This window comes from Athene cunicularia (genome assembly GCF_003259725.1).
Source record: "Athene cunicularia isolate RWA chromosome 1 unlocalized genomic scaffold, athCun1 chr1_part2, whole genome shotgun sequence".
NCBI lineage: Eukaryota > Metazoa > Chordata > Aves > Strigiformes > Strigidae > Athene > Athene cunicularia.
In genome coordinates, this window is record NW_020799092.1 from 6,175,996 (window position 1) to 6,187,783 (window position 11,788).

The 11,788-nt window shown below is 41.8% G+C and overlaps 1 protein-coding gene across 1 annotated transcript in view; it reads left to right on the forward strand.

Moving 5' to 3' along the window:
- CMAS (cytidine monophosphate N-acetylneuraminic acid synthetase) overlaps window positions 1-10,756 on the forward strand; it is a 28,794-nt gene extending 18,038 nt beyond the window's left edge. Inside the window, exons 2-7 of the mRNA XM_026863330.1 lie at window positions 14-129; window positions 2,857-2,999; window positions 3,212-3,367; window positions 5,945-6,078; window positions 9,659-9,753; window positions 10,507-10,756. Of these exons, the coding sequence (XP_026719131.1) occupies window positions 14-129; window positions 2,857-2,999; window positions 3,212-3,367; window positions 5,945-6,078; window positions 9,659-9,753; window positions 10,507-10,732 (870 nt within the window). The 3' untranslated portion in view covers window positions 10,733-10,756. The remainder of the gene's footprint in view (window positions 1-13; window positions 130-2,856; window positions 3,000-3,211; window positions 3,368-5,944; window positions 6,079-9,658; window positions 9,754-10,506) is intronic.
- Window positions 10,757-11,788: the final 1,032 nt, after the last annotated feature.

An 11,788-nucleotide genomic window follows, 5' to 3' on the forward strand; every position in this document is an offset into this window, starting at 1 on the left:
GTGCGCGGGGCAGGGGGCGTGTCGCGGCGGCAGCAAGGGCATCCCGCTGAAGAACATCAAGCTGCTGGCGGGGGTGCCGCTCATCGGCTGGGTGCTGCGCGCCGCCATCGACGCCGGCGTCTTCCACAGGTGCGCATGCGCCTTCTACCCCGCTCCCCCCCGCCCTGCGGCCGGGGGCAGCAGGGGGTGCCCGGCACCGGCACCGGCACCGGGAGCGGCCCGCCCGGAAATGGCCTCTCGGGGCCGAGCTCCCGCCCTTCCCAGCCGGCTTTTCCCCGGCAGCCCCGAGGCTTGGCGCCGGCGTCCTGGGTGAAGTGCTAGTGGCAGGCCGTGGGAGTGAGGCGCCCGGTCGGGGCTGCTCCTTTCCGTGAATGAGGCGGGGGTGCTGTAGGAGATTCTCCCCGACGGCGAGGGGGTGCAGTCCAGGTGGCGCCAGCTTATGGATCGGGCAGGGCGAGCGCGCTGCAGCCTGCCGTCAGCTAACTTCCCTGTCCCTGCCTGGTGAGGGTGAACTGCGAAGGAAGGAAGGAAGGAATCAAAGTAATTTGATTACAGTAATTTGAAGTTAAAGTTGTTTTGGTTCGTGATCTGGAGCCACCAGTTGATGTTTGCCAGTAAGCATTTTTACTTTATTGAGATGGCTGCGCTAAATGAAAGTGGTAGGCTGTAGGTGATCTGCAAATCGCTGAATCACAGGATGACTTCCGTTGGTGGTCGTCGGGTCCCACCTGCTGGGCAAAGATGGGCCGGCTAGGCTTGCTTCGGACTATGTGCAGCAGAGCTTGGATGTCGCTAAGGATGGAGAACCCACAGCCCTTCTGGGCACTGGTTCAGTGATTGATAGCCCTCATGGTTGAAAAATTGTTCTGTGATTATCTGGCGCTTGTGTTCTAGCAGTCTGTGACCTCTTGCTGTGGTCGTCCAGGCAAAGTTTCTCTATTCCCTCTCCCTGCCCACCAGGTGCTTGAAGACAACAATGAAGTTGTCCCCTTGCTTTCTTTTCATAAGACTGAATCGAGGCGGCTTTTTTGGTGTCTCCTGGCATGCATGTGCTTCCAGGCCCCAGTTGTGCTGACTCTCTGCCGGGCTTGCTCCAGTTTTAATTTCTTGTATTGGGGAGCCCACAGCTGGACACTGCATGTCAGGAGCAGTCTCATAAATGTGGAGTGGAAGGAAATAATTGTGTGTGCCCATGTGACACAACAGAGGCTGTTTGTGGCGAAGTGCATGAAACTTCCCTAGCAATTAGTTAGATTGGAACAACTATGTTGTTAGTGTTAGTGTATGTTGTTATGGGCATTACAAATTTCTTTTTTCTGCCGGAACAAAACTGAGAATTTTCTACACACATACTGATAAATTTAATTAAAACCAGTGCGTGATTAGGATGCATGTGGTATGTACCATACCTAGGTCCGGGTTCCCAGTGCAAACCTACTGTGTTCTGTTCAGAGCAGGCACTCAATGTAGTCAAGCAGAAATGGATCCCAGCAGAAATGGACCCCAGCTAGATTAAGAACTGAAAGTAAGCACGAGTCTTCTGTATCTCATAGTTGCTGTACCATTATCTATTTTGGGAAATCTTTTTTACTATATCCAAAAAACAAAGGAAGCATAGCTGGCGGCTTTATTCTTAATAAAGAAGCAGTCAAAAACATTTCCGACCTAGATTACTGTTAATTACTTAAGGCATGTTGCTTAATGACCTGTGGTGAGTATGGTGGTTTGCATGACCTTCTCATTTTCTATTTGGCATCTGAATTTGCCCAACAGGGAGCCAATTAGGGTTATGTAGCCTAACTTTGAGGCATAACAGGTGCATTAGATGGAAGTGGGCTAGGTTTTCTAGTCACCTTTGCAACAGCTGTGCTGACAGGGTACATGTTACACAATGAAACTCTGTTAGTGGAATGGGGAGTGTACATTTAAGCTAACCAGCCTGAAGCAGTTTATGGAAAATATCTATTCTGCATATGTTCACGTGGGTGTGACTTGACATTGCTGTCACTGTTATACATATTTCTATTCTGACTATCCCATGATGTCTTTGGATGAAAAAAAACTAAAGCACCAATTGCTAAGTACAGTGCATTGAGAATGCCAGTGTTTCTGAAAGAAGGGTTATTTATCATAGTTTTTATCTCGCATGCTTTTTTTTTTGGCAAAATGGTGGCAGCAGTGGCTTCACAGTGCTCAACCGGTGTTTATCATCACACAATATTCAGATTTAGCCCTTCCTTTTGTAAATGTTTATTATCCCTGAACAATCACAATCTTGCCTTACCAGTATTGAATGTTTTCTGTGCCAAAACATATGTGATTGTAACTTGAGCAGCTCTTTCTCTGGGATTGTATGGAGCCTCATGCATTTTAAAACATTTTCAGAATAAGCTCATCTTGTGTGGCAGTTTTACTTGTTGTCAGCCTTGTGTCTGAACTCTTAAATGATTTTAAATGCCTCATTTGACCCATTCACAATTCCTTGACCTGTTAGCATGTCTAAAAAAATTGTGACGTGCTGACATTGGAGTTTTCTGGTAACAGTTCTGAATTTTTATGTTACTTAGCTTCATACATGGAAGGTGGATCAAGCACCCTACAGTATTAACCTGAAAAGCAACCCAAGCTTGAGATTTTACAATCTAGTGAATGTGTGTATTTTATCTCTATTGTTAAAAGTTGCTTGTTGGACTGACAGGGATAGTTTTACTAACAGAAATAAAAGAACTAGTTCCTTTCATTGCAAGGTGTAGTACCTACATAAGCCAGGGTGTTGTTCAGGTTAGATTATGGCAGACAAGTCAACAATGCTGGGATTTATTCTTTATATTAATTTCTGTCACTGTCTGCCAACAGTGTATGGGTTTCTACAGACCATGATGAAATTGAGAAGGTTGCAAAGCAGTTTGGTGCTCAAGTTCATCGCAGAAGCCCTGAAGTTTCTCAAGACTCCTCAACTTCTCTAGAAGCTATCCGAGAGTTTCTTAATCATCATCATGGTAAATCAGTAATGAAGTATGCTGAGGCTTTTATGTTGTAACCCCAGAAGGATGATGCACTTATTAGAAAAAAAGTAAAGCCTTTAGTAAATAAAAGCTAGAAAGATTCTCCTTTTTTTTTTTCTTTTGTGGCATCCACTCATACCACACTTTGTACTTGTGTGTATTCAAAATATTCAGTGTTTCATAAATGTTTCTTTGTTTTTCTTCAGAGGTTGATATTGTAGGAAATATTCAAGCAACATCTCCCTGTTTACATCCCAGTGATCTCATAAAAGTGGCAGATCTGATCCAGAAGGAGGGGTTTGATTCTGTCTTCTCTGTTGTGAGACGGCATCAGTTTAGATGGAGTGAGGTAAAAAAAGGAGGTAATACTTAGCTGTTTCTGGTTAAAGTTATACTTAATAACATTTTTTTCAAAAGGTTTTTTTTCATAACGATGGTATGTACATTAGGAAGTGATTTCAGAGGCAGGGACTGAGTTCTTGGAGAGGTGTGAGATTGCTTAGAAATTCCTTTTAAGTAGTCCTGTTTTGATATTACTGGTCGTTGCTCCCCCTTTCTGTAATTGTTCTGTAGAAGTGATAAGGTATTGAAAATTAAAACATTATTAACTTGTCTAGGCTCAAAATATAGCTCCCCAAAACTTTGCATGTTAACTTCTGCTTGGTGGGTATTCATGTGTATGTAGGGAAGTGTTTGTTCCTGCTGTTCAGTAGCTAATGAATGACAAGTAATGTGAGGTAAAGTCTTAGTGAGAATGAGATGGCAGCCTCGTAGCCTGGAGATTAGTTTGTTTCAGCCTGCTAATTTGGCTGCCAACTTCTGTCAAATTGAAAACTGCCTTTGAGTCATGAGGACTGAACTCCTGTTAATTAGCTAATACAGAAGAATATGGCTTGTTTTTCCCAGAGAAAATGTGCCTCTTGGCTACAGTTGCCAAGATGACCAAAGGCTGAAGTCTTCACTTACAAATAAAGATTATACCTTGTAGCTATAGAAGTACCTTTTGTCCTTGTACAAAGAAGTATTTTGCACATTATCTATGTTGGTTTTGTTTCTGTGATTAAAGCAGAAGCGTTTGCTGCTTTTTCTAGAAATGGTTAGTTCAGATACTGTCACATTGTTATATTTTTTTAAATGGATATTGTTACTTGGACATTACAATTATTCTGTTGAGATATAAATTCCTTCAGATGAAGATAATTTTTATGCATTCAGAAAGCATCATGCTGTGAAAGAGCATGTGAGATGAAATAAATGAAGTTTGCTATTAGAGATAAATTGTAATAGAACTTGGGCCTTTTTTAGAATAAACATAACTTGAACTTTCTCATCCTTCATAAGAGGAGAAATAACATGACACAGTTAGCTTGTAAAGGATAAGAGGAGTATCAAGATCATGGCAGTTTGGGATTCTATGGATTACACTTTCAGGCAACCAGTGTAAGTCCATTTCACATTTTAAGATGCTAGAATGGACATCTGTGAAAGACTTAAGTTTGATTTGGATATACCATGTGGCTTTCTGAAGTAATTGTGGGCCACCTAGTCTCTATAGGTATTAATTAATATTACCTTGATTGATATTAAGGTATGTATTAATATAAAAAAGCCTCAAGACCTACCTAAAAGAGCAAATGATTCTTTAGTATAAAATGACACCTAAAATCTTGTAATGTGGTGAGAGATAAAGAATTATTCAGTTGCAAGAAGTATATGTGTAGAGAACAAGCAACACATTGTGCAAGCATTAGCGGCTTAAGGGTAAAAGCAAGTGCCCTTTCAGGAATGTTGTGTTTCAGGTGACAGTGACTCACAGGAGCATTATACAGTTTAGTATTGTTCTTTTTGTTTGTTTTTTTTGTTGGTTGCTTGGTTGGTTTTTCCCCAGATGGCTTTAATGCACTGGTTGTGTTAAAAGAATTTTATATCTTTTCCCGTGTATTTCTGTCCCTTCTTCATTAAGGCTTAATATTGATGCACCCCAAAAGAGAAAGGTGTGTCTGACTGGAAATAATTACTTCATTGAGCACAAAGCTCTAGTGTATTTCTGAAATACAAGGTGTGTATATGTACTAAGGCCTCATGATGTTTTATGTGTTTGAGAATGCCCTCCAACTTTTTCATGGTTACTAGATCATGAGACCTGGTGAATTTTAGCTGCTTTGTGCATGTGAGGGTGTAAGGACAGAAGTCTCAGGTCCCTGGTTCAGTTTCTACTGCCTGCACTCTGGCATTGTTAACAATATGGGATCTTATGGGATCACATTTGTTCAGAGACACTTGTTTTTTTACTTGTGGACACTGATTTACCACTTACGAAAAGTTATTATAATGTGTATCCTCAAATATGAAATATTTTTGGGAAGTGGCAAGACGTTTTCACAGGCAAAATTTCTTTACATGTGCTCTTTTTTCACCTTCTGGATTTCAGGTTGGTCCTCCCAGCTATGAGTTCATTCAGGGCATTCCTGGTTTTAGGTGTAGGTAGCTGAATTTTTTTTTTTTTTTTTTTCATTTATCTTTACTTCAAGTTAAGCCTCTTCCTATCATGTACTAGGAGATAGAGTACAGTACAGAAAGAATATAATATTTCTTTCACATTGGGAAGGACAGTCTAGAAAAATATCCCCCCCCTCTACTACTTTTAGTAACCAGTTCTGGAGCTGGTGACCTCTCAGGGTTTTTTTTTAAGTTGGGAAGGCAAGTTTCCTTTGCTAGAAATGCAGAGCAGTCCTCCAGTTTGTTATCCACAGTTCCAAGAAAGAGAAGCAATTCAGTGATTCTTTATAGAGCTAAGCAACAAGAGGCAATATCTATTGAAAGAAGCTGGTGACTAAATTGTGTCTTTAATTTTTCAACAGAAAACTATTTAAAGAAAGTTAAGTGACTCTGAACAGGGATTCTGGAAAACTTTTTCTGTCATTTTTCTCTATTAACAGGAAGCAAAATGACGGAGCCCCAAAACCTGAATCCAGCAAAACGGTACCGGAGGCAAGATTGGGCTGGGGAGCTGTATGAAAATGGCTCATTTTATTTTGCCAAGAGACATTTGATTGAGAAAGGCTACTTGCAGGTTAGTGCTTCTGTTTTTCATGCTCTTTAGAATAATACATTTTTACTTTTATTATAGAGGCTTTTAAATTCAAAGAATGGATCTCCATTTGCTGGATCTCTTCTCTGTGAACAGAGAAGGACTGGTGGATCATGCGGCGGTTGGAGGCTGACTAGGGCACAGTGATCATGAAACAGAGTTCTCTGTTCTTAGAGAGGCCAGAAGAGGGGGGAGCAGAGCTGCCATCCTGGACTTCTAAAGGGATGACTTCGTCTTGCTTAGGCACCTGCTTGAAAGAATCCCCTGGGAGACTCTCCTGAAGGGTATAGGGGTCCAGGAAGACCGGGCACTCTTTAAGAAGGAAGTGTTAATGGCTCAGGAGCAGGCAGTCCCCATATGCTGTAAGAGAAGCTGGCGACACAGAAAAAACACCCTGGCTGAACAGGGAGCTTTGGCTGCAACTCAGGGAGAAAAGGAGAAGTTTACAGCCTTTGGAAGAAGGGACTAGCCACTCACAGTGATTACAAAGATGCTGTGAGTCTGTGCAGGGTGGAAATCAGGAGGTCTAAAGCCCAGCTGGAAATTAATCTGGCTTCAGCAATCAAGGACAGCAAGAAATGTTTCTATAAGTCTGAGCAGCAAAAGAAAGACCAGAGAGAGCCTCCATCCCCTCATAGACACAGGAGGAAATATGATAACAAGTGATGAGGAAAAGGCTGAGGTGCTTAATGCCGCCTTTGCCTCAGTTTTTAATAACAAGACTAGTTGTATTGAGGGAATCCAGCTTCCTCAGCCAGAAGACAGAGACTGGGAGAAAAACCCCCACACAATCCAGGAGGAGATAGTCAGTGACCTGCTGCATCATACAGACACACACAAGTCTATGGGACCAGATGGGATACACCCGAGGGTGCTGAAGGAGCTGGCTGGGGTGCTCACCAAGTTGCTTTCCATCATTTATGAGCAGTCCTGGCTGACTGGGGAAGTCCTGACAGATTGGAAATTGGCCAATGTGACGCCCATCTATAAGAGGGGTTGGAAGGATGATCTGGGAAATTACAGGCCCATCAGCTTAATGTCAGTGCCAGGGAAACTGATGGAGCAGCTCATCCTGAGTACCATCACACAACACATGAGGGACAACCAGATGATCAGGCCCAGTCAGCATGTGTTTGTGAAAGGCAGGTCCTGCTTGACAAACCTGATCTTCTACGACAGGATGACCTGCTTATTGGATGAGGGAAAGGCTGTGGATGTTGTCTACCTTGACTTTAGTAAGGCCTTTGACGCCATTTCCCACAGCATTCTCCTGGCAAAAATGACTGCTCGTGGCTTGAATGGACACATGCTTTGCTGGGTTAAAAACTGACTGGATGGCCGGGCCCAAAGAGTTGTGGTGAACAGAGTTAAATCCAGTTGGTGGCTGGTCATGAGTGGTGTCCGCCAGGGCTGTGTTTTGGGGCCACTCCTGTTTAACATCTTTATTGATGATCTGGATTGAGGGGATTGAGTGCACCCTTGGTAAGTTTGCAGATGACACCAAGTTGGGTGGGAGTGTTGATCTGCTCGAGGGTAGGGAGGCTCTGCAGAGAGACCTGGACAGGCTGGAGCCATGGGCTGAGGCCAACTGGAGGAGTTTCAATAAGGCCAAATGCCGGGGGCTGTCCTTGGGCCACAACAACCCCCAGCAGATCTACAGGCTTGGGAAGGAGTGGCTGGAGAGCTGCCAGTCAGAGAGGGACCTGGGGGTGTTGATTGACAGCTGGCTGAACAGGAGCCAGCAGTGTGCTCAGGTGGCCAAGAAGGCCAATGGCATCCTGGCTTGTGTCAGCAATAGCGTGGCCAGCAGGGACAGGGAAGGGATCTTACCCCTGTACTCGGCACTGGTGAGGCCGCACCTCGATTCCTGTGTTCAGTTTTGGGCCCCTCACTCCAAAAAGGACATTGAATGACTCGAGCGTGTCCAGAGAAGGGCAACGAAGCTGGTGCAGGGTCTGGAGCACAGGTGATACGAGGAGCGGCTGAGGGAACTGGGGGTGTTTAGTCTGGAGAAGAGGAGGCTGAGGGGAGACCTCATCACCCTCTGCAGCTACCTGAAAGGAGGTTGCAGAGAACTGAGGATGAGTCTCTTTAACCAAGTAATAAGTGATAGGAGAAGAGGGAATGGCCTCAGGTTGCACCAGGGAAGGTTTAGACTGGATATTAGGAAGCATTTATTTACAGAAGGGGTTGCTGAGCATTGGAATGTGCTGCCCGGGGAGGTGGTGGAGTCCCCATCCCTGGAGGTGCTCAAGAGTAGGGTTGACATAGTGCTGAGGGGTATGGTGTAGTTGAGAACGGTCAGTGTGAGGTTAATGGTTGGACTGGATGATCTTCAAGGTCTTTTCCAACCTAGATGATTCTGTGATTCATTTATTATGAAGGCAAGTATGAAGTAACGGCGCTTTGACCTCAGGACAGTGTGCTTATTATTTAAAACTTAACAGGGCTAGCTGTAGCTAGGGTAGTTACAGTAACAGCATTCTCTACAGCAAACAAATTTATACAAATAATAGAGCAGTACATAGCTATAAGCCTAAAATAGTACAATATTGACTTCTACATCAGTTGCCAGGATGTAAATGCATATCTTGTAGTTCATTTTAGTGTTACTGAGGGTATGAAACTGACCTTTGTGCAGTTTCGTAGGCTTCTCCTGTAATCTATAAGCTTGTATTCTTGGTCGCTTTATTCTTATGCTAAGTTTATACTGTAACTCAGCCTTTTTTTCCTTTTCCTGATATTTATGTCCCAGTACAGTAATGCAGAACAAATTTATTTACTTCAGCTTTCGTTTTGTTTATCTACAAGTATAGTCCCTTAATTTTCTCATGCAAGACAAGTTCTCTATCTTACGGATCCTTTACAGTATTTGTCAGCAGAACTGAAAAAAAAGCCCAACATAGCTATTTCCATGTTTTGAACAGGAATACATTACTAGCTACATCAGGAATACCAGGTTCTTCCTTCTCTCTAGTCCAGATACCTCAGTAATGCAGAGATACTAGCTTTAGGTTTCTATAGTTTGTACACACATGCAGTGCCAGCTAGTGCTGTGTGAACTTGCAAGTATTGATTTGGATAGTACAACTGTGAGAATTCTACATTTTATAAAGGTTGGGCCACTAACTCTCTGAGGACCAGAACTTTTAAGGTTTTTAATTATACTGGGGTCTGGTGGATATTTTTCCAACTGAAATTAAATGTCTGTGTAGAGAGCATACAAAAAATAAGCATACTTTTATGAAGTGAATGCTGAAGGTACTGCTTTTTTACTGTATTAAAAGACCTAATGAAATCAGTGTGACATAATGACTATAATGCATAACATCTTTCTTGCTGTGTCTAGCTGTGACATTAAAATACTTATTAACCATTGTGCATAAAAAGTTGTTTCATATGCTTGGTTCTGTGTCACTTGCAAAAACATCATTACTGATGTGTTACTTTCATATAAGCTGTGTAACCAGACACTTAGCTTTCATTATGTGGTTCTAAATTGTACAGACTTGTATTTTTATTAACCCAGGCATAAAATTGTGATGGATTCTATTTTATTTAGGGTGGTAAGATGGCCTACTATGAAATGCGTGCAGAGCACAGTGTGGATATTGATATAGACATTGATTGGCCTATTGCAGAGCAGAGAGTATTGAGGTAAAACACTATTCCTTTATTTCTTTGATATTGCTTATTGTTTTAAAGTATGGTCATGTGAATTCATGATGTATGTAATGTAAGTAATCAAGGCCAAGGATAATTGGGCAACTTAATTTCTGCCCATCATTTTTTTTTCTATGTTGAAATAATCTGAATTACCTTTGCTATATGTTTTGGTGTTTGTTTTTTTGTTTTATTTTAAAGTTCATCTTGGGGAAAACTGTAAACTCCACTATACAACAGCAATGTTTTAGCATCATCTCTGGCTTTTCCAGCTGAATTATCCTAGGCTTCCATAATCTGGACCACTTTTATTGATGCCCATGACTGAGAGTCTTCATGTAGAAGGCATGAGCTGATTACAATTTGCCAGCTGCCTTTTCTTTGCAACTGCTATATTGCTCTCTAAGGAAATAATGGGTGGGCATGGAATATATTTTGTGTGCCTTTTTCATCCATTTTAGTTTTGCCCCAGTTAAATGCTACAGAACATAACCTCTTATGCTAAGGATATAAATCTCATACTAATTTTTAAATAGACACCATTACTGAGCTGTCTTTTGAATAGTTCTGGGGTTTTTTTTTTCTTTGAAGAGGGAGAATCTAGTTTGAGAGTGACAATGATGAAAGACATTAGAAAAAAGAATGTCAAAGCTGATTCTTTTGTCTGTAGATCACAACTGTATTTGAAATATTTGGGTTTGGGTTGTGCAAAAACTTCCATCCTAAAATGATAGCTTCTTTGTTTAGCTTTGGATATTTCGGCAAAGACCCATTAAAAGAGGTGAAGCTATTGGTTTGCAGTATTGATGGATGCCTGACAAATGGTCGCATTTATGTGACAGAAGATCAGAAGGAAATGGTCTCCTACGATTATAGAGATATTGTTGGTATAAATCTACTAAAGAAAAGAGGAATCCAGGTAAGTGTTGTTCTGAAGTGTGAGGCTTTATGTCTGATGCAACTTGAACATTAAAAGATTCTAAAACCCTGCAGCATGTAAGTTGAAGTTTCTTCAGAGTATTTGTGATCGGGCAGCATAATACATCTGTTTGAGGTTGGGGCAAATGTTGTTCTCCAGTCCCTTAGAGGAAAATAAAGTGTTCTGAGAAAGTTCTCAATTTCACTCACGGTAGCTGTAGCTTCTTTCTCTTTTGGTCCTGGAAAAATGCAGCAGAAAAAAGTTTTATGATGTTTTGCTAGCACCGAGCTTATTGTTCTCTGTGTAGTCTAGGCACCTCATTAGAAGTCATCTTTGACAAGCAGGGATATGTTGTTACATCTTGGCTACAGAAGAGGAAGAAAGAGCCAGGCAAATTAAGTGGTTCATCCTAGATCACCCATGATTGTTGCAAAGAGGGGAAATCAAACCCCAAACACTTTTGTCTGTGTAGTTGTTTTAACCATAACTTATGTGCTTTGAAGTTTGTAGGAATTCAGTGTTAAATAAAAAACTGCAGCAACACAGATTGTAATGTGGCTACTTTCATCATTATTATTATTATTGATTTTTATTACTACTACTAAATTCTGCTGATCAGAGTCTTTGCGTATATGTAAAATGAGCCTCCTGGCTATATTCTGTCTGTGCCTTTGATACAGATAGAAGAAATTTTTGGGGGTAAGAACTAATTGGAGGTTTAGACTGCCTTCAGAGGGTCTTAACTCAGTTCTGTTGCAGGTATAGATAGGCATGGGTTAGACAAAGGTAGCTATACCCAAAGCAGAGTTCTCCAGTTATGTTTTTGGAGTCTCTACCTTAGGACTTTATTTATGATGGGTTAGACAAGATACTCATGACATACTTTGCAGCTGATGCTGCCTTGTGGCAGTGAAATGGAGCAGATTTTTTTTCAGAACTCCCTCAGCCTAATTTTCTGTGAGGCAAAAAGGAGAGGAAGTTTGTAACTGTTGTCTTGTTGCCTGTGGGAGCCTATTTCCATACTTGCTGTGACATGGAATCTTTCATTAAAAACCTCCTGGTCTTTGTGCTGCACTTTATCAGTAACATATATGCTGTCTCTTATACACA